Here is a 24,287-nt window from a genome sequence, read left to right as displayed (position 1 = left end):
AGTGAACAATCGGGGGTATCATCTGGTTGGTATTTGGGCTACGCCCTTCCAGCCCTTTTGGAAATTCAGGTATATACGTTCCAGCCGCACAATGAGAGAACCTATAATGTCAGAGGGGAGAAGAAAACTCGCGCGAGATCCTCGCAGTGTGTTGCCAACTTGACACAGAATTCAGAAAATCGATGCTCCTTTCTTGTTTTTGCTTTGCTCTCTGTATCCTGATATTTCAGTGTTTTCAACCTTGCTACAATATCAGAATTTTTATATTGCGATCTCGCTCTTATCTCGACAAACAAGGAGACTCATAATAGAGACGTTAACATAAAATTGGAACGAAAAACCTCACATACCAAAAACGATGATCCTTTCATAGTTTGTTCAAATTTTAAAAAATCTTCTAACGATATAGAATAGCGAAAAATTGAATTGAAAATGACGTAAAAACGTAGCAAGGCTAACAGGAAAACTTGGAAACCACGATATCGGTGCACGTAATGCATCGTTCTTCATTAACGTCTTTATTGCCCTGTTGGATGATTAATACGCTCTTCTTCAATGTCGCACTCGAAAAAGCAATCGACGACGATGTAATTTTTAATACGTCTAACAGCTCTATGTATACGACAGCGACAGGCCCGAAATAACGAGCTTTCGTTCGAGTTGTTGGTGTCAATCTCCGTTCCTATCAAATCGATATATCGAACGAGCAGACATGCGTCGCATGTATCGTATATTTTTGGCAGATCGCCTCTGTGTGAAGGTGCGTATAGAAAAAATCATTATTCCGTCGTTTCTTCGTTCAGATGCTGCTACCTTCAGGAGAATATTACGAAATAGCTGGAGGATTCGGCTTCGATCTTCCTCTAGAACGCTACGTTATCTAATCAATTTGCATGATTGCATAAATGAAACGGCTGTTCGATGATTATCATTTTGCCTCGTACTCGCTGTTTATGGCTTGGATTAAGGATTAACGATATTGATCGTCGTCGCAAATCCGCTCGTATCGCCTTGTTGCATGATTTTCAAACGGAAACCACACGGCAAAAGTACGACAGGTCTATCGTTGTTAATTTGTTGATCTTTGCGTCACTTGATGACTAAGAAGAAGCATTGAAAATAATCGAGTAAGATAAAATTGCATGAAAGAAATTTTTACAATGTTCACAACATTTAACGATAAATGCGCAATATTTTGTAAGAAACGAACGATATTAGTTTAATTATTGTGTTATCTTGATTTTATTAACAATATATTTATAATTAATATTATTAAGCGATCTAAAAATCGAAATATTATTAATATCTACTTATGCTCTTGCCAATGTGGTCTTCGATTTTTATTCCCTGCACCCTGACAGTGGAAACGTAACATGGATGGCTAATTAATTCTTAATTAATTGGAGTAGGTTCGTTTGGATTGCATTGTTCGTGATAGAACAAAGAGAATACATGCTTTGTGGTATTAGATGATGTAATTAGCATTGATCTAACATCATCCCAAGTTGAAGTTTAATTCTGAGATTTTCAAATAGAAATTTCCTTTCGGTCTAATCTCATACAGAAAACACGAAGTAGTCGTGTGATCGTTAATTAATTCCATAGATAGAGTAGTTCGAGTTCGATAGAAAAGGAAATGAACATTAATTTAACATCAGCCAAACTTGATGTTTATCGATCTTTAATTATGCTATGAACTTCAATTTTTTTATATCTTTTTATGTTTAAAGGAGAAATCACGAATATTAATAATCTTGTTTAGTTAATGTCTTTTTATATCTCTTTCTCTTAAGTAAAATGATTCAGACGACATAGTAATGAAATTTTGGAGATTACGACAGTTGGTAATTCAACTTCGTACGAAATAAGTCAAATTAAGATAACTAAACTTCCCTTTGGTTGGCAAATTTTTGATATCTATGGTTATGATAAAATAGATTTCTCTCATTCTGTTTCTTCGTTGTCTACTGGTGTATCAACGATATACTAAGATTAAAATTGACGTCTCGATGACTCCTATGATCGATTTAGATTAAAATAAAGTTAAATGGAAAGAACTTAGACACCGGGGAATGTTAAATCATATCTCAGCGTATATTTTTAAATATAATTTTTAAAGAAATCGTGTTCTCGATGTTACGATGCCCTGATTTTTTACGAGAATCTTTCAGAAACGAAAAACCCACGACCGCGAAATGTGCTATATAACTTTACAAACATTTTTTTCTACAAATCTTTCACGATATTAAGCCATTAATCAGCTTGATAGATTCATTCACGTGTACATGTGATATATGGTGGTCTTAAAAAGAATTTTCCAATATTTTTCAATTTTAGCAATACCGACAACTGAAAAATTTATTTTCTTTTTTTCTCGTTCATCAAAATATCTACAGTGAGTCATATGAATATTTGTACATCCTTTAAAACCGAATAACTTGTTTAAAATTGGGCTAAACGACTTGATTTTTTTTCTTTTTTAGAAATTAGGAAGACTTGTTTACTAGATGACGCTCAAAAATTTTTTGAAAAAATTGCAACTGGTCCGAAGAAAAGATAAACGTTACTTCTTACAAATTTTCATTTGGGCCTGTAATGAAAATTTAAGCTGCACGTTGAAAATTTCATGGAAATCGCTTGACTTTGCTACGAGCTACAAACATGAGTCAAAGATGCTGAAAATCGCAGATTTTCGCCGCATTCGGCCTGTAACTGTAATAAATCTAAATTGATTGTTACGTCTTTCGATACCTGCCGCACGTTTCCGCAGAATCCAATTTCGATACAATTTTCAGCATATATAATTATTCGTTCGGTATTATCCATTTCAATATGTAATTGGCATAGGTAAAAATCTCTAAAATGTATTGTTTAAATTTTTCACTACAGGGCCAGATAAAAAAGTCGTAGAAAACGACTTTCACTTTCTTCTTCGCGATTCCGACCAAATGTAACTTTTTCAAAAACTTTTTACACGCGCGTCATCTAATAAACCAACGCGTCCATCTTCTAAACGAAGATTTTAAACAACTTATTTGGTTTTAAAAGGCGTACGAATATTCATCTGGCTCGCTCTAAGTACTTCGTAAATGTCTCGAAAGCAACACGTGATATACGATATTTTTCAATTTTAGTACATACAGTATTCAAGTTACGGACAACTGAATAATTTATTTTTCATTTTTACTCGTTCACCGGAATGCTTAAGTACTTCGTAAATCTCTCGAAAGCAACGCGAAATACACAAGCGTTCTTCCCTCCAATTTTCCATCCGGAACGAGGACCGCCTTCCTCGTTTCCACGAGCGCGATGAAAAAGCTGGCCGGCGTAAAAAATTCATGCGCCAGGGCTGCGAGCGCATCAGCTCGAAATGATCGCATGACACATTCATGGCAGCCCGCGGTTGCCTAGAAAAACTGGGTCAATATTATGGCGTCACAACGCCACGCGTCGGTGTCGACCGTTTTGCAGGACAAAACGCGATATACATATCCTTCTCTGGTACAATGGAAAAATTTTCAAATGGAATCGAGCCGGAGCCGGATGAACGCGTTTCCGCGATGTCGTCGCGTGAACGACGTGCAAAAATAGTGTCATCGACAGCGCATTAATCGAAGCGAATCTCTTAGAAAAGAATATATGTACGCGCGCCTGCGTGTAAGTTCGATCCTTCCTGCTAAGGATCCGCGCGCCGTGAAAAAAAGCAGAAAGCGTGTCGAGGAATCTCGGCCTGAACGAAATCGCCGTGGCCCAACTCTGTTCTTCTGGCCTTTACTTCGATCTGCTCCACTGACGATAGGTTAGACGTATTCTTACGAATACGCTGGACGCCCGAATTGAATGTGATTTTATACCTGAGAATTCTACAGGATTATATACAGGGTGTTCTAGTAATTATTCGTCTGCGGATGGTTATGCGTTTGTGGAAAATTTAATCTCTTAATTGTCCTTTAATCAGAAAATTGTACAATTGAAAGGGTTCCTGCCATAGGTTGACAAAAACCAACAATTAATTAAACGTTCGTAAAGACAAATCAATATTAGTTGGATTGATTTTAATTCTCACAAATGAAAATGTGATGTAATTTATTTTTGATAAAAATGGATGAACGCGTTAAAAAATAGGGGATTCAACAGGTGTAGGTATATGTCATGAAAATTGAGAGAGCATCGTATTATCGTATGTTTCAAAGTTGACCGTTTAGTATGGTTTATCATGGTGTATTTCTTTCGTTGTGTATGTGTGTGTGTACTTTCGTAAGTCGTGTAATTTTTATTCCAAATACGTATTAATTTTTCATAGGAAATTGTCGCACATTAGGACAGAGAATTTCTACTAACTTTAATCGATTATTCCTACGTAGTAGAGTGGAACCGTACTATGGAGTTTCATTGTTACTAAACTGTGTCACAAAAGATGAACTGGCTACAGGAGACACAAACAGAAAAACGATAACTATCCTATGGAATGCTTAACAAATAGAAACTGGAACCTGAAAAGCAACTTGGTCCAAACAGTATCCAACACTCGTAAAACTAATATCAATCGATATCGCATAAATACAAATCATTGTACGAAAAGCTGAACAAATAAAAATTGTAATCTGGAAAGCGTAAGAACTTGCTATGAATATGTAACATAATTGTTTAACAACATCTATATATAATACAAGTATGCGTATTATGTGCATAAAAAGAATATTAACCACTTATTAAAAACAACATAAAATCATATTTTTTATTCCAACATATTTAAACCTTAGATTTAAAAAACGTCCGATACCTTGACGATCATCATAGCGTTGCGAATTCCATTTTTATCATATCAAGGATCATTAAAATGGGATAAAATAAAAAAAATATATTCAAACTTATGTGTCTCTACGAAAACACCTCAACCCCTGTTTCTATTGATCAAAGAACCGCATTTAATATTCTATTTAAAGCGTTCGTGTAACTGCCCTTCGTAATTACACGAACGCACGTAACCGCATCCGCATTAAACCCAGAAATTGCTGCCGCTTTTCCTCGCGAAAAATAATCCTTGGATATCCGCAACGTTTTCACCCCCTTGGTTCGAAAGCGTGTCGACGTTATAGACCGACCCAGTTCCGCTTCTTCCCTTCTGTTTCGAAAAATCGTGTCCCTACCCTGTGAACGCGTGTGTGCCAGCTTATCTTCGGCGACGGCGCGGCGGAGAGACGCGTTCACGTTGAAAGTTCGCGGCTGTTTGCGTTGCAAGAAGGTTGATCACGTTACCAGCTCACGTGTCGCTATCTGGGTCAATAATGCCCCAATGATATTAAGCCATTCGCGACACGCGAGTTTCGCAATTGGGCGGTTCGTCTCATCTCCGATTCGTTTCCTTTCCAGTCTCTCAGCAACGACTCATCACGTAGAAATGCAAATAATCGCAGCTTTTGATTGATTAATCAGTCTGCTTTGGTAGTGTGTAATTAAGAGAGAAGCTGCTTGTATTTCTTTCATTTAATTACCTTTTTATATTCTTCTTGGAGAATTCCCTTATCTCGTCCTTATCTGAGTTTATTCGACAAGCTTTTAAACTGTAGAAAAATGGAGAATTAGATAAATTGTAGTTTCAAAAGTGTGGAATTATTAGCTCGTTGGAACGATTGGTCAAAGTTATAGTTCACGATGGTAGGAGATACCGAAGCGGCTCAAAGTATCTAATAGCCAGGCTATTTTATGAAACGACAGTCGGAATATTCTACAATCAATAAGAAAAAGAGTTTAAAATCGTAATGGTGTAAGTCTAGATTTGGGGAATTTGGATTTAATCACGTATTAACAGTAGTATCTCTTAATTTCATAATTAATTAGGTCATAACTCAATTCTTCGTCACGATACGTTTTCATGACCTAAAAGAACACAATGAATTTTTTATACTAACGAAACATACATAATGAAGTTGTTCTATTGACGAAACAAAACATTATTTTATAAGAAATATTATATTACTTTATAAAAAGTGACAGAGGATTGACTTGCACCGCTGTAATTCTCAGTGCATTAATTGTAATTGTAATTGTTCTTTCATTAGCTGACCATTGAACGACTATAACTTTAATAGCTAACGTGAAAGAAAGTATCAAGAGGTAGTTTCGTAGACTGATTTCGGCAAAATGGTTGCGTGCAGCTCGTTAAGAAACGATTAGTCAGTTCGGGGAACGATAACTGATCGATAATTTCTCGGCCCGTTGTTCGACCAGAATAACGACGTCCGATCGGATTTATAAATAATCGCGCGTGATGGCCGATTAAGTAATTACGAATATCGATATCTCGCGGTTGCCAGGCAGAACGAAGGCAGTACTGGTACCAGTGTTCACCAGCCAAGTATCGATTATCCTCTCTGTCTCTCTTTCTCTTCAAGCTTCTTCTGACCCCGAATGAAGTTCATAGAAACATGGGCGTTGTTCATAGATCTTACGGTAAACAAATATCATTCATTTATTACAAAAAAAAAAGCAAAAAAAGAAAAACGTGCGTAAATATTGAAATATTAATTCTGATGTTTCTTAAGGAGTCGTATGCACTGTGGAATACACAGCGACTTTATCTTTTTGGACGGTGATGCATCGTATTTAAGTATATGATTCAGAAAGTATAGAAATATTGGAGATATAAGAATGCGTAAATATTGTGCGAGAATTAGAACTTATAGAGGAATATAATAATTTGATGCACCGTACACGCGAATATTAATATTACAATGTGTTATAATATGTATATTTATTTTGTAAAATTCGTAAGCCTTAATAGATATTATTAATACGGCACGATGACTCATTATCTGCTTCGATATTAGACTAATATTAGGCAAAAATATATGATCGTTTTACATCATCCGGTGTTTTCAAGTGTTCGATCCTATGCTGACGATCGTTGAACCACTTGAAAGCAAAATTACACGATGAAACTTGCAAAGTTACAGGGATGGCAGTTAAATAATCATTGATTAAAATACTATGGATTAGAAAAAAGGGAGAAAGAAAAAGATAATAAGAGATAAATTGTAAAGCGTCTGAGTCTTACGCGATAAATATTAATAATGCACTCTCTAAAAAGTACTCTCTGTGCAATCATTTCTGAGATAACATAACAAAAAGTACAAAGAAACGGTTATTCGATAAAATACATACGTTATTCATCATCTCGACAAATCGAGCAATATTCTTCGATGTTTAAATAAACTGCCATTTCTGACCTTGGGCAACTTCAAATATCAACTTCACAGATTTACGATGTTTAATCCGCATGATTTATTTCCCGAATACCGTTCGCTTTAACGCCAGATAGAAAGCTAGAGGATAGAACCAGAAGTAGTGGAATATTTCGTTTCGAGTGAAATTCGTTGCTATTAAAAACTAATTAGTCGTGGTAATAGCTTTTAAATTGCCAGCTAATTGCCGGTCACCACGACGATCGCCTCTCATTCGACTTAGTTTCATCGATATTACGTTCGTTTTCAACGTGAACAGATAAAAGACAAAATATTGATCGGAAGTATCGCACGAAATTCGACCAAGTGACTTTCTAATTTGTCCAAGACGACTCGCCTCGTTTCAAACGTGGATTTCTGTAGCTCTCATCGCCAAAATCGTGTTTCGAGTATGGCTGCCAACTGGTTACGCAGGAAGATCGCGAACGTGGAAATTAATTCTATCCAAAATATCGCGAAACTTTGTACGTTGAAATATTAAACTAAATCTTAACTATAAAAAAAAAATATAATACGTAATTGTATCCAAATTCTCGACTTACATCGCTATGATTTTTAACCGTGCCATATCTCATTCCTGCATTTAGTACCGAGAGAAAAACCAAAATAAAACGAAACCAAAAAAGCAGAAACTGCGCAATCGAGGAAATTTACACGTTCAAAGAACTCAAGTTCTCTTTATCTTGGCGCCTGCCAAGAGATCAGAAACCTACAAAGTTTGCCACGCAATTTACTCTTTTTACCAGCTTTTAGCTCCCAGATATCGCTTGCTTTGGCCAATTCAAAGGTTATCGGGTGCTTATAAGAAATCGTCGCGATATCTTGTCAGTATGATTTTTATCCAAATCGGAGATCTCGATCCTTCTTTTAAATTCATGTTAAATCCACAATTCTACGGCAATTCGTGATATTCGTTAAAATTCCAATTTATTTTCCCTAAACTCTTAATCAGGAAAGATGAGTTGATTCACTAATTTCTTGATTTATTTATGTGTACTCCATTATTTAATGTGTCGTTCTATTTCTGTTAAAAATAAATTCTATCATATCCATATTTCAAGAACGAAGATTGGTTTGTTTCCTTCAATTGTCGTCGCGGAAGAGAATTTGGTCAACAAATTAACAACGACCGTGGTTTGTCTGAATATTTCGACGTCTGTTTATAATATCTGAGAAAATGAGTCTAAAAATTGGAATTACATAGGTCATTATGTTAGCCACGTCAACTGTCTCGACGATATTTCTGATGGTTTTCGCGTGTTATCGAAATTATCAGCTGAAGCTTGATCGATGATCGAAACCTTCGATACATGAAAGTCATAAATTGTTACGTAGATTGGTGTCTATGGTTATTCGAGACATTGAAAGCCAAAGTGAACTAATCTCAATGGTCGACGAACTGAGTAATTCGCCGACTAAAATAAATGCGAACACAAAATATTCAATTGCAGAGAAATCAGTGTGATTTCGGCACGTTATCTGGATTTAATTTGGAAAAAATTCATTCCTCCACTTTCGATCCTAAAATTTCACGTTCAGAAAAATTTTGGCCCAGTCACATTACTTTTACTCTCACTGTACTCACTTCAAACTCACGATTTCTCATAGTTATCGTACATTATTTTGTACCAGCACGTTCGTTCACCTTTGTGATTCGTATAGTTATTGGCCCCATAAAATGGCATTGAAAGTTTTATGTCGCTCATAAACCTTCTCTATCTTATATACACGGTGTTTCAGTTTCAGTATGTCGGATTAAACGATTTTAAGATAGAGATATAAAAATTTTGCCGAGAGAGTTTGATAGACAAAAGTACATTTTGTTTTTAACGTTAGACAAGAACAACGAACGTTAGGTGTAAAATTAATATTTATGTTGCTATCGGTGTAACAGGTGATTAATGTAACATGGCTCTCGTTAAAATTTAGTTTAAGACCAACATATTTCAATTTACTAATTATAGTGCACAGGATGATATTGATTTCGAGGTGTTCACGTAGAAAAAAGCTAAACGACTCCGGGTATAAAGGAGCTTAATCTACCATGAAATTTTATTACCTGCTACCAATCCTAATGATAGTACTCGCACAGCCGGTTATAGCCGGTTTCTAATAACCAAATTAAGATTAAAAAAATCATTAAACGATCCCTGTTCCATTATTAACCGCGTAATTGCAAGTTTCTCGTCGGTTGTTACATTGTATCGTACATCATACTTATCGCCTATCGGAACTCGTGTTTTCCACAGCCTTTGAAAAACAGAACCACCTTATCTCGTTGAAAAAAGGAAAAAGAAAGCGTAGTAAAAATAAACCTACCATGTGTCATGTTATATATTTAAAAGTATTAAAGATAGGCAAGTCTAAACAATTCGTTAATTCCATTCCAACTTTACTTTTTCTATGCTAAAGAATAATTGTTTCGAACTTTGAGATCAAACAGTAAGTTCAAAGAATACTATCTCGTAATCGAACAAAATTGTTGCTTTCACACAGCGTAACTGCTGGGGCTAATCAATCTATTAGCAATTACTACTTCTTGGACTTTGATTTCAAATGAGAATAAAGAAACGACTTGATTTCAAATAAGAATACGTATAACGCTTTGTCTTCTAATAAAACGACACTTCGATTGTAGAAAATTAAAACGATTCCACCCTGTAGAATTCACCCTCTGTCAAAGTGCAACTATCGTCCCTGAAGGAATAATTATTCAAAAATTCCATTGCCCATATCTATAATAGCCAGTATCTCTGATTCAACATACTCTTCAATGTATCACGTTCATTAACATATTAAAACGAGACATCCTGTGCGTTCGTTCTTCCAAACACAGTCATCCATGCGCATCGTACTTCGTCATCAATAAATCACTTACCTTCAAGCCGGTCACTGCAGAATATCGTCATTGAATTTTTTCCCATTAAACGACATTTGTCATCTGTGCCACGTGTATACGTTGCATAAATTAATTAAGCATTCGTTCAGCCGATTCTACGTACCGTGAACATCGCTTCGTCCCGCTGTTTGGCATATTTTCCGAGTTTCTTGCGATTACTGCATTGAGAAAATGGCGTGTTCTTCCAGGAGTTTCGGTAACGATCTCGCGAATATCTCGCACGTTTTCGCGTGTCGACGCGTTTTGACCCTGAGCCAGAGCGTGGGTGAGCGTTTGTTCCAAAAGGGGCGATCCACTGCGGCGAATTGTCGTCACTTTACTTCGTTAAGTGCTAAGGAGACGAATGCTCTTGACTCGATGCATATTTTCTTCATGCTCGTTTTTCATTTATGAACGACGGGCTGGATGAACAAAAGCGAACGACAGGTATTTTTCTTCTTCTTTCTTCGAAAATGATGGTTAATTTTTATGGTGCGTGAAATTTAAAAAATCGAATTTGTTAGGGAAGTGGAAATAGCGGGGATAGTAGGTGTACGCGGATGAGATTAGTATGGAAAAGTATGTGGTTGGTCTCGACGTTAGGAAGGAATTTAGAAGAGGAAGGACTTCAATCACTTATTCTTCGAGACTTTTACATTCCTTAAAAATCTCGTAGTAGGTGCAGGAAATATTTGCATTGAATTTACATATAATTCTGTTTATACGTGGTATGTGGATAGGTTGCTGAAGAAATCGAAAAAATGCTAAATGTGATTTAATTAAATCTGTATTTGGTTATAAACGAGACTATTTTGGTTATAAAAAGTTGTTGATCATCTACCAGCAAAATGTAGGAAATTTATATTATGCCGATAAAACTTGGAAAAAGACGTAACAACAATTTTTTCGATTCTGCTTTACTTGAACGTTACTTTTAACTTGAAAAACGAAATTAGAGGAAGATTGACTATGTATTGAAGATAAAATTGAGAAGAATTCCACGTAATTTAATGCGATGATGGGAGTTCCCAGTGCTCCGTTTTATCATTTTATCCCAAATGAAGTAGATTTCGTTCGTTTTTTTCCATAAAATAGAAAACGAGATAAGAAAAGAGCTGTTGAAGGAAAAAGCATAAAATAAAATCAGAGTGCACGTTTAAGGCAAAAGACTAACAAGAAGACTTCGTGACCGAAGCGTTAAATCCAAGTAAATATTTTTGAAGTGGCGTTGTTTGTCGTGTTAGATCAAATTATATCGTCTAAGAAGACAATTGGATTCTGCTTCTAAGCCATTTAAAAGAGAACCGTGCAAAAATAGAATTGTATATTCGCTTATTTATTTAGTAAGTGAACCAATTTAAAAATGTGTTTTTACGTCGTTACAACGATTCCATGTCGATGAAACAAACTACGGAATTCAATTTTAAAACACCTCTGATTGAGAAACATGGGAGTACGCAAATACGTCTTGCGTCCATTGTATCTCCTGTCTAAACATAAAAGTTAGATAAATTGCTCATCTTGAAACTCCAGTTTCTTTACCATGTAATCCCCCGCGATGCATTTGCACGCAAACTCAATTGTAATTACAATTGGCACAAACGTCGGTACGAACGATCTTCCTAGCGATAATTGATCAATTGCAGGTCTTTCTTCGTCGGAACAAATCGACTTCCACGTAACGTCAAATGAGTGATACTGAAACTCATATCTATTCACGACATTATATAACGAGCTTGTACGTATAATCGAGACCACTCTCGATAAACTAATTAACCTGTAGATAAACCGCAGAAAGGCGTCGCGATGAAAGCTTGGAGGGTTGCGTGGACATAGGACAAAAAAGATCTGCGATCGATGCAAACGGTATTTTAGTGCTTCTAAGTAGAGTCGTGATAGATTTGCCCGATGACAAGCGAGGACAAGGAAGCGGTGGACACGATCAGGGGTTGTGTTTATTTCAGGATAAAAGAGAAAATCTCTTTGATTTTGAGACGAAGGTTTTGTGATTTAGTAAGGAAACTTCAACCGAGACCCAGAGATTCGAAAAGTTCCAAGTTGCATGAAAGTTGATAGAATGTCAAGTTTCTGGAGCAAAATGTTTACTTCCGAAACCAAAGGTTCAAAGTTTCGATAGAATTTCAATTATTCAAATTAGAAATCCATTTAGAAATTTTGGAAACCTCGGAGGATGATTTCACGACTTGAACTAATCGTAAAATACAAAGACTCGATTTACGTTCTAGGAACTTTGATAGAATATTCCAATCTGGAACGAAAGATTCGCAAACCGAATAAAACTTTCGATCTCCGAATGAAAATGGAAATGAGTGGAAAATTTCCACTTACTCTGACTCTGAGTCTCATCTCCGTTTGCGAAGTTTGCCTAAAAGCGATAAAGATCGCTGAGTCACCAAATTGCCAGGATCGAAAAGTAAACAACCCCGTGACTTCATCAGTTCATCTTCGCGTCGAGACAATCGCAGAATTAGAGAACGGCGAAGGATAATGAACGCAAATCAACGCGCATTTTTGGATTTATTAATAACGCGAAATTCTGGTACCAGGCCAACCAACTTGTTTTTCCGGCTGCAAGGTCAGTCTCGGCGGGTTGCGTTACGAGAGTCGACGAGAGACGAGCTCGTTGACTCTTCGTCTCTCCCGCTTTTCCTTCTCTTCTCCCCGTGACACACTTTACCCCACCGAGTGTTCCATGCGGGTGTAGTCGCGGGGAACTCCCGTTGCGAGTGAAAAGCGTCTCCTCCTCCGACCCCGGAAACCGACAGACGTTTCAGCAAAGTGGAAGCTACAGCCAGAGGGTTACAAAGGCTGGCCAAGAATGAGAATGCTCTGGTAAAGGGAAGCTCGCGTTTGTGAGCGTGACACTAGGCTTCTCTCTCTCTGGCTGTTGTACGTGTGAGGTTATTCTTTGACGGGAAAAAGGTTTCCGTGCGTTATTTCGAATCGATCACGCGAATTAGCCGGAACAAAGAGTGTAGAAGCGGAACTGGATGCTCATTCAATCGTCTAAACTCTGGGATCAACTGTTTCATCATTTTTCAGGATCGTTCTATTCTATTCGAGCACCTCATCGTCGCATCTGTACGGTAGAGTCTCTTGTTTTTTACTCTTTCATATTTCTAAATGACTTTACTTGTTTCTAAGGGAATTTATTCTATTAACTTGTGCAACCGCGGCTCATTATTATCGGCAGCGCCGAATTTTTATTCTATATTTTTAATTTTTACATATGAAGCAAAGAGACGGTTGCACAGGATTGTTACCCTCAATGTGATAATTAATCTGTTAAATCAGGCAGTTAAGATATTATTCGCATCTTACTTTCTTAAATATAATAGTTTTGTTTGCTTACGTATCCTGTATATCACAACCCAAAGTCGTAATTCAATCCTATACTGAAAGAACGTCAAAGCCGTTAGGATTTTAAAGAGGATTTCAAGAATTATAAATGAATAATTATAAAAATAATATTTGGATATCGATTCCTAAAGTTTACTCTTTCTGTTAACATTGTGCGTATAGTAACTAATCGTTTTGTAAGTTTCCAAATAGTATTTCGCTTTTCGTCTAATAGATTCTAATGAAAGTCAAATAAGGAGGCATTTCGTTTGGGAATGATACAAATGATGCATTAAGCAGGACTTCTTTATTCGAGACGATATATAATGCACAACGATGGTTGATTCGATGTTTTCACGTTTTCGAATGAAAATCCGTTGTTTGTCAAACACACACCGAACTGTTTGCTTTTCGTTAGTATCGCCTAGCGATATTAACCGTAGGGTGCTACCGTTTACCAGTTTATCTGCTTTCTCAGCAAAAATATGCGCACGCGCGCACGTGGACGTCTGTTTGTGTGCTTTGAGTGTCCAAGTGATCATTATTCTAATAGCAGGGAGGTATATCTGTGTTTTTTCTTGTCGATAAGGGTGGTAATCGTTAGCGACATCGGTAAATATAGTTCTATGGCATGATCTAACAGGGTGCATGGGATGTGGTGGTAACACGAATCGTGTAATTACTGTGTAAATGTTGACGGTTAATAGGGTTCGATACGGGGAACAGAGAGGCTGGTAGGATGTGTTTATGACATGTGTATATCGTAACTAAAGTGGGATTGTTATGCGCAAGTGAGGATAGGGGTCACCAAGACTCGAAACAGGAAGTACTATACGCGTCTTCTAGATGTGGAGCAAATTGGGTGTGGCAGCAGCTCCCGTGCTCGCCACCAGAGGACTTTCCATCAATCCCTCTTCTCGTAAGCTCCTTTAAATCATCGATTCCTTTCTGTAGATCTCGTGATAATTAAATATTCCTAGATCTGAGCCTCGAGTTCGCCGGTTAATCTTTACTATTCTTGTTGACGAATCTATCTGTGGATTCGAAATGAATCGTCTATCGTAGATATATGTATATGTTTTAAAAACTTCCAAGTGAAAAGAATCTATGAGATCAATTCCTAGGGTTATCCATAAAAAATGGTGCCTATGTTATTTTTATCTTTAATTGCTAAAAATGTTCACAAAACAGTCTTTTTTCTTCAAAATGATTATTTTGTTAATCTTTGGGAAAATTTGATGATAATGTTTGTTAGAAGAAAAGGAAAGGGAGAAACATCTGAACGACTTCGACGATTGAAAGAAGGAGAGATTTTTAGAACACGAATGGAAAAAGGAAGTTTCGTGACGGAAGTACTTTAAAAAATATATGTAGCTAACCTGATTGTTCGAAGAGCAGGCTATGCCCTTTAAGGTCGCGCAAGGTCACCGGAATTCAATACGAGATCGAAATGGAGGATTAGAGAAATCGTGCTTCTCGATCTCAATCGTATTAAGCTTTAAATAGCTGCCATTAAATTTCTGTGATCAATTTCCAGAAACTCGTAGCACACCCGTCTGGTGTATACGACGCTCTCGACAGGCCGCAGACTTCGATTTAACGAAGTAACGGAAGTTATTCGGGGCGGCCGCTCGGAAACTATTGTTACGTTTACTTGGTCTTCTATTTCCGACAGCAATTGCCGACCTTGAATGTAACTCGTCAAGAGCTAAAGTTGAGCGAACTATCACTGGAAAACCGGTACACTTAACAATTCAAAATTTTAAATTTGTAGTTTAAAAACTGTGTGTTCTGTATCGTGCTTTTTATATACTTAACCTATAAAACGTTTTTCGATCATTGATCGGAAGATTGGTCAAGGTTTCCGTTCGCCGAATGGCTTTGAGCGTCTTGTATTAGTCATTTGCAGAGAAAGGTAAATCATGCCTAAGAAGGAGCGGCTGATTGCTTTTCTAGTGACGCCATTTTGCTCCTACACTGATGCTTGATTAAATGACTGGCGTCCGATAGCGGCGCCACTTTCCTGCGTTAAGTGGCGCCCCCACCTTCGCGATAACTGTAGTTCTCGGTTAGTAAAGCAGAACACACGTCCATGAATGATATCGGAGAATTTCGTGTAGCGCCCTTTTCTCCTTTTTCGAGTAGAGCGATTCCCCTGTATATTTCGAGGGCAATCGATAAATCCGCGAGGGTTTCCTCCCCGATCTACGTCTTAGCGCTAATTTCCAAGACACGATATATAATAACGGGCACGCTCCCTCAACATAAATTTTTATTGATTTGAAATTAGCGGAGCACGTCTTTGTTGTACATACGAGAACACAATATAGTTGTATAGCATTATATGATTAGATTATAATTTTGTGTTGAAATGCCGCAGTTTGGTTTATTGTTTCATTTTCAGGTCATCCGGCTGGTGGTGTAACTTTAAAAAAAGGTAATACTCCGATTGCTACTGTAGATGCTATTCGTATACTTCGCAAAGTAAGAAACTTTAAATGTGAATCATTTACAAAGACGGATAGGAGAAGCAGATTCATTTAGTCGAGTTTTTAGTACTTGGATTTCCAATATATCCTACAATGAGTTTAGAATCTTTAAATGTAAAAGAAACATGCTAATGACAAGTACTCGTGGCCCTCTAGTAGCGGCTGTAAGAAGTACTAACCAATCTATATCATCGATACTTTATGATTAATTGCAATTTAATATCTCCAACAATAATCCAAATACTAAAAACCAATGATTTTAGCTGCCAAATCATTCATCATCCAGCACGACTATTTTAAACAAACACTACCATCATTTTAGATATAACCATCGTATCAATATTATTCCAAACCTATAAATGAATTCTACGCCAAATAAGCCTCCACGATATTAAAGAATCGTCTCTATTTTAAGAAAGTTACCGCGATCGCGTTTATGCACCCAGATGTTGAGCACGTGTCGTTAAAAGATTTTAAACAGTTAGCAGAAAATAGACTCGACACGTAGCGAGAATGTAACCAGTAGCGCATCTCGGCGACAAGTCGTGATTGTCTCTATGGGTTCGTCGTGGTTGTCCTCGAAGTCGCGTGTCATTCTTACTGTGACAACAATATCACAATATTATGCGTTCGGGGGAGGATCCGAGCGCAGAGTCACTCTCCGCGAACATCTGGTCCACGTTCCATTGATTTGTCATCGCGTCGAGACGGAATCAGCTGTTTGCAAGGCTGCCCTTGACGAACACGAGTTCACCTTTCTCCATTCACGCAGCGTCGAGTGGCTCGGTCGGTGCTCAGAGCCTAGTGAACTCTCTCAGAGCGACAATACCATTATCAGCTCTGATCTATTACCCTCGAGTGATTACGAATTATTCTCACTCTCGCGACCTCGTTCTTATTGATCCTAGTCAATAACGTGCTCGACTGTAATTCGTTAATGTCTGGCCTCGCTCGCGGGACCACCTCCGATATATATATATATATATATATATATATATATATATGTGTATTATGTTTGTATTGATCCCGACGATTTTCGCGAATATTTGCTTCGAAACGATATCAATCGCGTTGCGTTGTTTCAGTCATTTTCGGTTGAAAATTATTTTTCTATTCGTTAGAAAATTTCTTAAGTTTGAGGAATATGCGAGGAATGAAGAAACGCACTGACACGCGTGCTTTCATGGTTTAATATTATTCTAACAATGTCCTTAAAGTATCAGAATTCCGTTGTTTTATTTTGCAAGTCGTAATTAATCCGCAATCGATGGTATTTTAACACGGATGATAAAGTTAACTCGAAAGACAGAAAAACAAACGATGGATACCAAATTGAAATTATTCTACACTGCAAGGAGATAGAATTACATTGTTTTGGTGTTTAACGCAGGACGTTTAGATAGCTCACAGGCAATTTGCAATTCATGATCTTGGTCTGGATTCAGGGGTTCATTCGCATAAACTCGACGCGTAAGTTGACGCTCGGAAGTTCCTAAGCCGAACACGCTACTGATTAGTAAATTTTGAGCACGTGATCCACGTGTCTACTTTCAGATCGCGTGTTACTCGTGCGTCAAGAATCGGTAGACATTGTTTCATATACCGCGTGACGAATTGTGTTAGATGTCCAATCGAGTTTCTACTAATCCCTGGAATCCTTACGTGTAGTGTCTTGACATGACGACGGGACGAGGTTAGAATTCATCCATTTACAGATGAGAAACAAGAACGGGAACTGAGTGTAGCGAGTGAATACTCTCGCAAGCCGGTTAGTATAATAGGAGTTCGTCGTGACTCGGTCGATAACGCGTTCCGATTGGCCGGTGCAATTGGATTCCAATCGACTTCTATGGTTCTAGCGTGAATTCGATGGAGTACGTGGGATTTTTCTACGTATGCAGGCCAGTGTCGGGCTTATTGGACGGGTCGATTGATTCTCTCTAGGGAAATTGTTCGGATTGTTTTTGTTTCTGATGGAATTCCGGTTATCCAAGTGATGACCTTTAACCCATCAAGCACCAACGTTACGTTGATTTAACGTTTCATTTGCAATCCTTTTTTTGCTTATTTTACATCATTCTTTTTTAACATTGCGATTACGAGAGGAAATTTAAAAGATTTGTTTAATATTTTTTCGTTATTTATCTTTTTTTTTTTATTCTACTTAGAAACTCTACAATTTTATAAAATTTGAGTGAATTGAATTGTAACGTTTATAATATCATAATCAACTGTATTCCCTAACTCGTAACTTAACGCAAAATTTTGTTAATAATATTAAGTTTATATATTTAAGTTTAAGTTTTCATATTTAAAGAGAAAGATTCCTCGTTTTCTTTGTATAAATGATATCACGATATTTCTGTTGAGATGATACGACGATGACATTCCACTTTTTAATACAATCTACATTATTTTTTTTTTTATTATTTTACGAGCAAATCTGTTCATAAAGATTAAAAAAATGGAACGATATCCTTCGGTCCGCGTCTCTTTTCTATCTTTCACGACCGACGAAGTGTCTGCCGCGATAAGCTTATCGTGGTTACGAGACACAAAAATTCCGAACACGTTTGACCGCTCCGCTACGCGAGATCGATCTCGATTGTCTTGCTTCGATATCGAGTCACTCGATCACGAGTAAACAAAGAAAAAGGTAGTGGAATAATGGATCGTTGTTTACAATTATGTGCCTCGAAGTTTTCAAGCGAATAAATATTCTCGTCTAAAGATACGTAGATGTAGAAAATTCGAGGTTAAATCGCTTCAAGATTATATTTGCAGAAGGAATTTAAAAATCGTTGATTTCATCGAGAAAATTAATATTTGACAAGTTTGTTAATTAACTCATAATTCAGAAGCATTTAGTCGATTAATTTTTTATTGGACCATATTATGAAACCAATTGCTAATTGCACAGAAACAACTCTTGTTCTTGCGTTTGCGAATCAAATTTCAACAAATTATTATTAATTGATAGAGCTCGATAATATAGAAACGCTCGGATAAAACAACGAACAAAAAGTAGGGGCGCTATCGATGATCTGTAGAATCGTTAATCTCTACGAACTGTAATAATCTTGACAGCGGCGTGAATTAATTTCGTTTCTCGATATAATTGATATTCAAACAAGCCTAACGGCTTTGTTCAGTCGTCTCAGACGATAACATGGATTTATTAAAATTTTCCATTGGGCGATGTACAATCTTCGGAGCGAGACTAACCGATGCGATGGAAGCATCAAGCGAGCACCCGGCCAAATGCGATGAGGTCGCAGGTGTTCCAGCGATAACGCGGAATAATTAAAATGTAAGTAATTAAAACGGTCCGGAAATTGTCATCAAATCTCGTTATCGAGCTCGTTATCAAGATTCGATAATCTAATATCATTGCGATGCGTGTTTACGAAAACATACCAGGTAGAGTAATAGTAGTGATAGTTGACGAAACAGAGCCGACTGTATCGTGGTAGGCACGTCACTCGTTATCGCGATTGACGTGCTACATTGCCTATAAAACGACTAACGTGTTGTATGATAGCGATCTCTGTTGACGATCGTTGACATCGGTGTTCGCCCGTTCTTGCATTGCGTTGGTGAGATCGATACTTAAATGTTGGTCGGTAAGGTAGAGTTGTCTTCTCGTCGGTTTATTGCTTATTTATTAGGATGAACGAAGGCCTATTCTTTGACTCGTTCTTTAGGAAACAGATCGATAACTCAGTGCTAATCTAGCAAGATGATCTCAAAACCGTAAGAATATGCAGAACAACTATAATAATTAAAAATAATCGAAAATTTATCGCAATAAATTGTAAAACTCTAAAATATCGAAGAAAAATATAACGTCGTATTAGGTTAAGTAAAAAGTTCTGAGCGTTTTTCGCTAGATGTCTTTAGTGAGCCATATCTCACGATGTGCACATCGCATCGAGTCATAGTATACACCGATTTCAAGGTGATATTACGCATCAAAAAGGTTCTTTGTCAGTTTTGTGTTCGGTGAAGCCAGTTGTGTGTTACAGCGTTCGAAAATGGAGATAAAAAAAGAGAAAATTCGATACATTCTTCAGTACCACTACGACCAAGGTGAAAAGGCGGAGCAGGCGGCCAAAAAAATTTGTGCTGTTTATGGACCCAGTACAGTATCGAATGCAACAGCAAAGCGGTGGTTCCAACGATTCCGTTCTGGTAATATGGACGTCGAAGATGAGGCACGCTCTGGTAGGCCAATCGTCGAAAATGTGGATAAAATCATGGAAATCGTCGAGTCGGACCGGCATGTGAGCACTTATTCCATTGCCCAGGAACTGAAGATTAGCCAGAAAACCGTTTGGAACCATTTGCATAAGGCTGGTCTCAAGAAGAAGCTCGACGTATGGGTGCCACATGAATTGACGCAAAAGAACCTTTTGGACCGAATTGATGCCTGCGATTCTTTGTTGAGACGTAACGAAATCGACCCATTTTTGAAGCGGATGGTGATTGGCGATGAAAAATGGGTCACATACGAGAACAACAGCCGAAAAAGATCGTGGTCCAATCGCGGTGGGCCGGCCCAAACGATCGCCAAGCGTGGATTAACGGCCAAGAAGGTTTTATTGTGTGTTTGGTTGGATTGGAAGGGAATCATCCATTATGAGCTGCTCCCATCGGGGCAAACACTTAATTCGGACCTCTATTGTCAACAACTGACCAGACTGAAGCAGGCGATCGACCAGAAGCGGCCAGAATTGGCCAATAGGAAAGGTGTTGTGTTCCATCAAGACAACGCCAGGCCGCACACATCTTTAACGACGCGTCAGAAGCTCCGAGAGCTTGGCTGGGAGGTTCTATCGCATCCGCCGTACAGTCCAGACCTGGCACCAAGCGATTATCACCTTTTTAAGTTTTTGCAAAATTTTCTTGATGGTACAAAACTGGCCTCAAGAGAGGCTTGTGAAAATGAGCTGGTCAAGTTTTTTACCAATAGGGACGAGGACTTCTTCAACCGCGGAATTATGAAATTGCCTTCAAAATGGACAAAAGTAATCGAACAAAACGGCGCATATTTAATCTAAATCGAATAATCTTGACTATGTTAATTTCATCGTCGAAATAAAGCGAAAAAGCGCTCAGAACTTTTTACTTCACCTAATATTAAAAGAATTTATAAAGTAAGATACAGGGCTATGCACTGAAATCCTTTCGAGGCTGTTTTACCATCAGACTAAAGCATCGAATGTACATACAACCAACTCATTCGACATTTCGTAGTTCTTTCCATTGCCTCGTGAGCGACGATTTAACATATTCGTCAGTCTTCCAAAACATTAAACATACTTTTCTAAAAATCAGGAATCCTCAATCCTTATCTGCTATAATACGATTATGACTCAACCGCTAGAAAGAGATTTATAACAGTTTTATTTTTGAATTAGACGATTTATCAGAAACATTCAGTATCTAAGCTATTTATCGAAGTTACTTGGTTGTTATCATTTAGCCATGAATCGAAATGATCTACGAATCCTTGCTGGAATTCTACGAGTTCAGGTGCCCCTAGTTATAGAGTCGAAATGATTTATCGAGCATTCCCTGGTACATTGTGCGTTTGAACGCTTAGGTATGAATCGAAATGATCTACCTCCTGTGTCTAGCAGCGGTTAGGCATAGAATCGGCATGATTTATTGAGTAGCCCCCGTACCTCGCGGCCGTACCGTTTTACCTATCTATAGGATCGAAATGACCTGCGTCTGCGGACCATAATACAACATCGCCGAGTCTGAATTTCACGAACAGACTGCTCTTTACATCTAGAACTGGATCTTATCGACTCGGTCAATCAAATTTGTAGAACTATACTGTCGTAATTTTTTCTTTTTTTTAAATAAAAATCCTACTGAAAATCGTAAGTGATTGGAAGCTATTTTGAATCAAACCGTATCAAAACCAAGAATTAGCGATTCAGGGATAGACGTAAAAGCCACTTTGCCAATTTTCAAACAGCAAAACGAACGGTCAAACCAATTTGATACGATCGCAAATAGCGATCTCGAGCGACGATCGTTCGCATGGAACGTCATTCGATTTCGAGTGGAACGTGGGCTATTTTTGCGAGTATTGCCGCAGGGAATACAACTGGTTCTTTCTATTAATAGTTATGGCGTTATCGTCGTTTTCGCCAGTGTTCTGTCTCTAGATAGCATCAAAAGAAAATAGCAGCCCATAAAATACCTCAACTGTCATCTCTGTACAAAACTTACATTTTCATATTTACATTTATCATTAATTTTGTCTTCTTCTAAAAAGGACCGTTAACGATTACATAAACACGGAAATCTTAATACGTCGATGATTTTTCTTAAATCACTCTTCCATGAACTTTTCCCACACGTTCGTACGTAAAAAAAAGATTTGCAGGAATGGCTAACGCATCGGAGAATTGGCAAAAGGCTCGACAACATGCGACGTCATCGTTACAAAGAATTATTAGTTGGTTTCGGCCGAATACGTCAGAGGTGACGTCGCCGAATTTAGACGCGTTTGATTCTATTCCAACAGATACTCGTCAGACAGAGCAGTGGCATTTTTCACTCGAGACTCATCACCGATAGGAATTCACGCCCTCGCGTTCTCAAGTGACTCAACTTTGGTATTTCTATGAGTATCAAAAATTAGGAGCGTGCGAATGATCGACTTTGGGATGGCAGTCGAATTGGTTGGAAATACATTACAGTGTATATCGATCTTGTTAGCATTTTGAAAGTACATATTTTCTAAGACAGCTTCTTTAAGACGATGTTACATTCATGAATTCACGAATCAACCTAATCATTTGCATCTGATCTTTATTCATCGTCCAACACTGAAACCATTCTACCTCTTTGACGTTTCATTTTATCAAGAAACATATACATTAGGAATATCTTTCTTTACTTTTTCTATCAAGATCACAATTAGAATCTTGCGTTACAACGCGATTTTCTTTCGAATCGTTGAATTCTGTACGATCTGTTTAATTATAGCATAAAGAATCGCGTGTCGTTGCCGTCGACTTTCTCTCAGACCGATCATTATTCAGCACGTGCTGCTAAATTTGAACTTTGCCACCGTGGTTGCGTGGCCGCGTGTATTCTTTATCACGAGCGATTGCCCACGGAAAATCGTCTCCGCGAGAGCGACGCACTTCCGAGCTCTGAATCATCGGATCGTATCTCTACTAATCTGGATTCTGCCACGACAGTTCAACTGTATGGTGCATTATATCTTGTTTACAAAATTCGCAGAAATATCTTCGCGTTGTTGGTAATCGTTGAATAAATTTTTCCATAATCAAACGATAAATATTCGGCGCTGACAAGGTTATTTATAGTATATTAACAGGGTGAAGATAAAGAATAAATAAAAGCAAAAACACATATAGTAATAATGAAAGAGAACGATCTATGAGATTTAGTTATTATTTTTGCGACTAAAAGATAAAAAGAAATCGGAATTCTTTAGTATCGTTACAGAGTAACGCTCGGGTAATCTCTTTCAAGAATATCTAAAAGTTTGAAGAAAAAAGTGAGTTTCAGTTTTGTTCGAGGGCAATGCGCCACTTCTGAGTAAAGATTAAAGAAGACACAGGTTGCCGACTGCTTTGTTTTTAAGAATTCGATCCTCACCTTGTTCTTCTGTCTTCTGGCATGGGAAAATTGCCAAATCGCTTCTTTAGAATTCGCGAAACTTGGGTCAGACGACATTACCACTTTTCAAATATCAACTGCCAGAATTATGTTCCTAACACGCGAAGGAATATTTAGATTGTATCTAATTTTAACAACGTCTGTTATATCGTAATACAATAGCTGTTACTCAAGCGCAGTCAATATGCTGCCAAAATTTCCAGGTTTAATGACTAACATTAAGTTCGAAATTCGTAGAAACGATATTTCATACCTGATATGTTATTGCGTCAACTTCGTACATGTTCAAAGCAATGCAAAATAATTCTTTACCAATTATTCAACCCATTTCACGTGAACGATGACTTGGAAGCAGTCGTTCAAAGCGTCCAAAAATTTAATATGTAACAAAGTTACGTAAACACTGTAACAGCGATTAACACGAAGCACGTTATACCTATCGCGAAACACGATTCTTCGGCTACCGAATCTTTCGTTAACATCTGGTAGGTACACTGTTTATTTCTCTCGAAATACGAAGATGGATGAATTTCTTTGACGACAGCCAAAATGTGGCCTATGCAGGCTGGAAATTGTTCAGCGCACATCGCGAAAATTGATCGCGGTCGCTAGAGAAACCGAAACTGTATCGAAGTATAACACGCG

At 37.7% G+C, this 24,287-nt stretch overlaps 1 protein-coding gene across 5 annotated transcripts in view; it reads left to right on the top strand.

Annotated features, from left to right (window-relative positions):
* LOC138183563 (protein kinase shaggy) overlaps positions 1–24,287 on the top strand; it is a 58,789-nt gene that overhangs the window by 3,763 nt on the left and 30,739 nt on the right. For 2 of the 5 annotated variants that reach the window (XM_069120667.1, XM_069120669.1), the window contains exon 2: positions 15,887–15,919. The exons of 2 other annotated variants lie outside the window; for them this stretch is intronic. In XM_069120667.1, coding sequence (XP_068976768.1) covers positions 15,887–15,919 — 33 coding nt within the window. Of the gene's footprint in view, positions 1–15,886; positions 15,921–24,287 lie in introns of all 5 variants that reach the window. One more of the 5 variants, XM_069120666.1, reaches the window with a different exon arrangement.

Source organism: Bombus flavifrons, chromosome 9 (genome assembly GCF_040668555.2).
Source record: "Bombus flavifrons isolate JBK064 chromosome 9, iyBomFlav1_principal, whole genome shotgun sequence".
NCBI lineage: Eukaryota > Metazoa > Arthropoda > Insecta > Hymenoptera > Apidae > Bombus > Bombus flavifrons.
The sequence above is the reverse complement of the archived record's forward strand: the minus strand, read 5'-3'. Positions and strand labels throughout refer to the sequence as shown.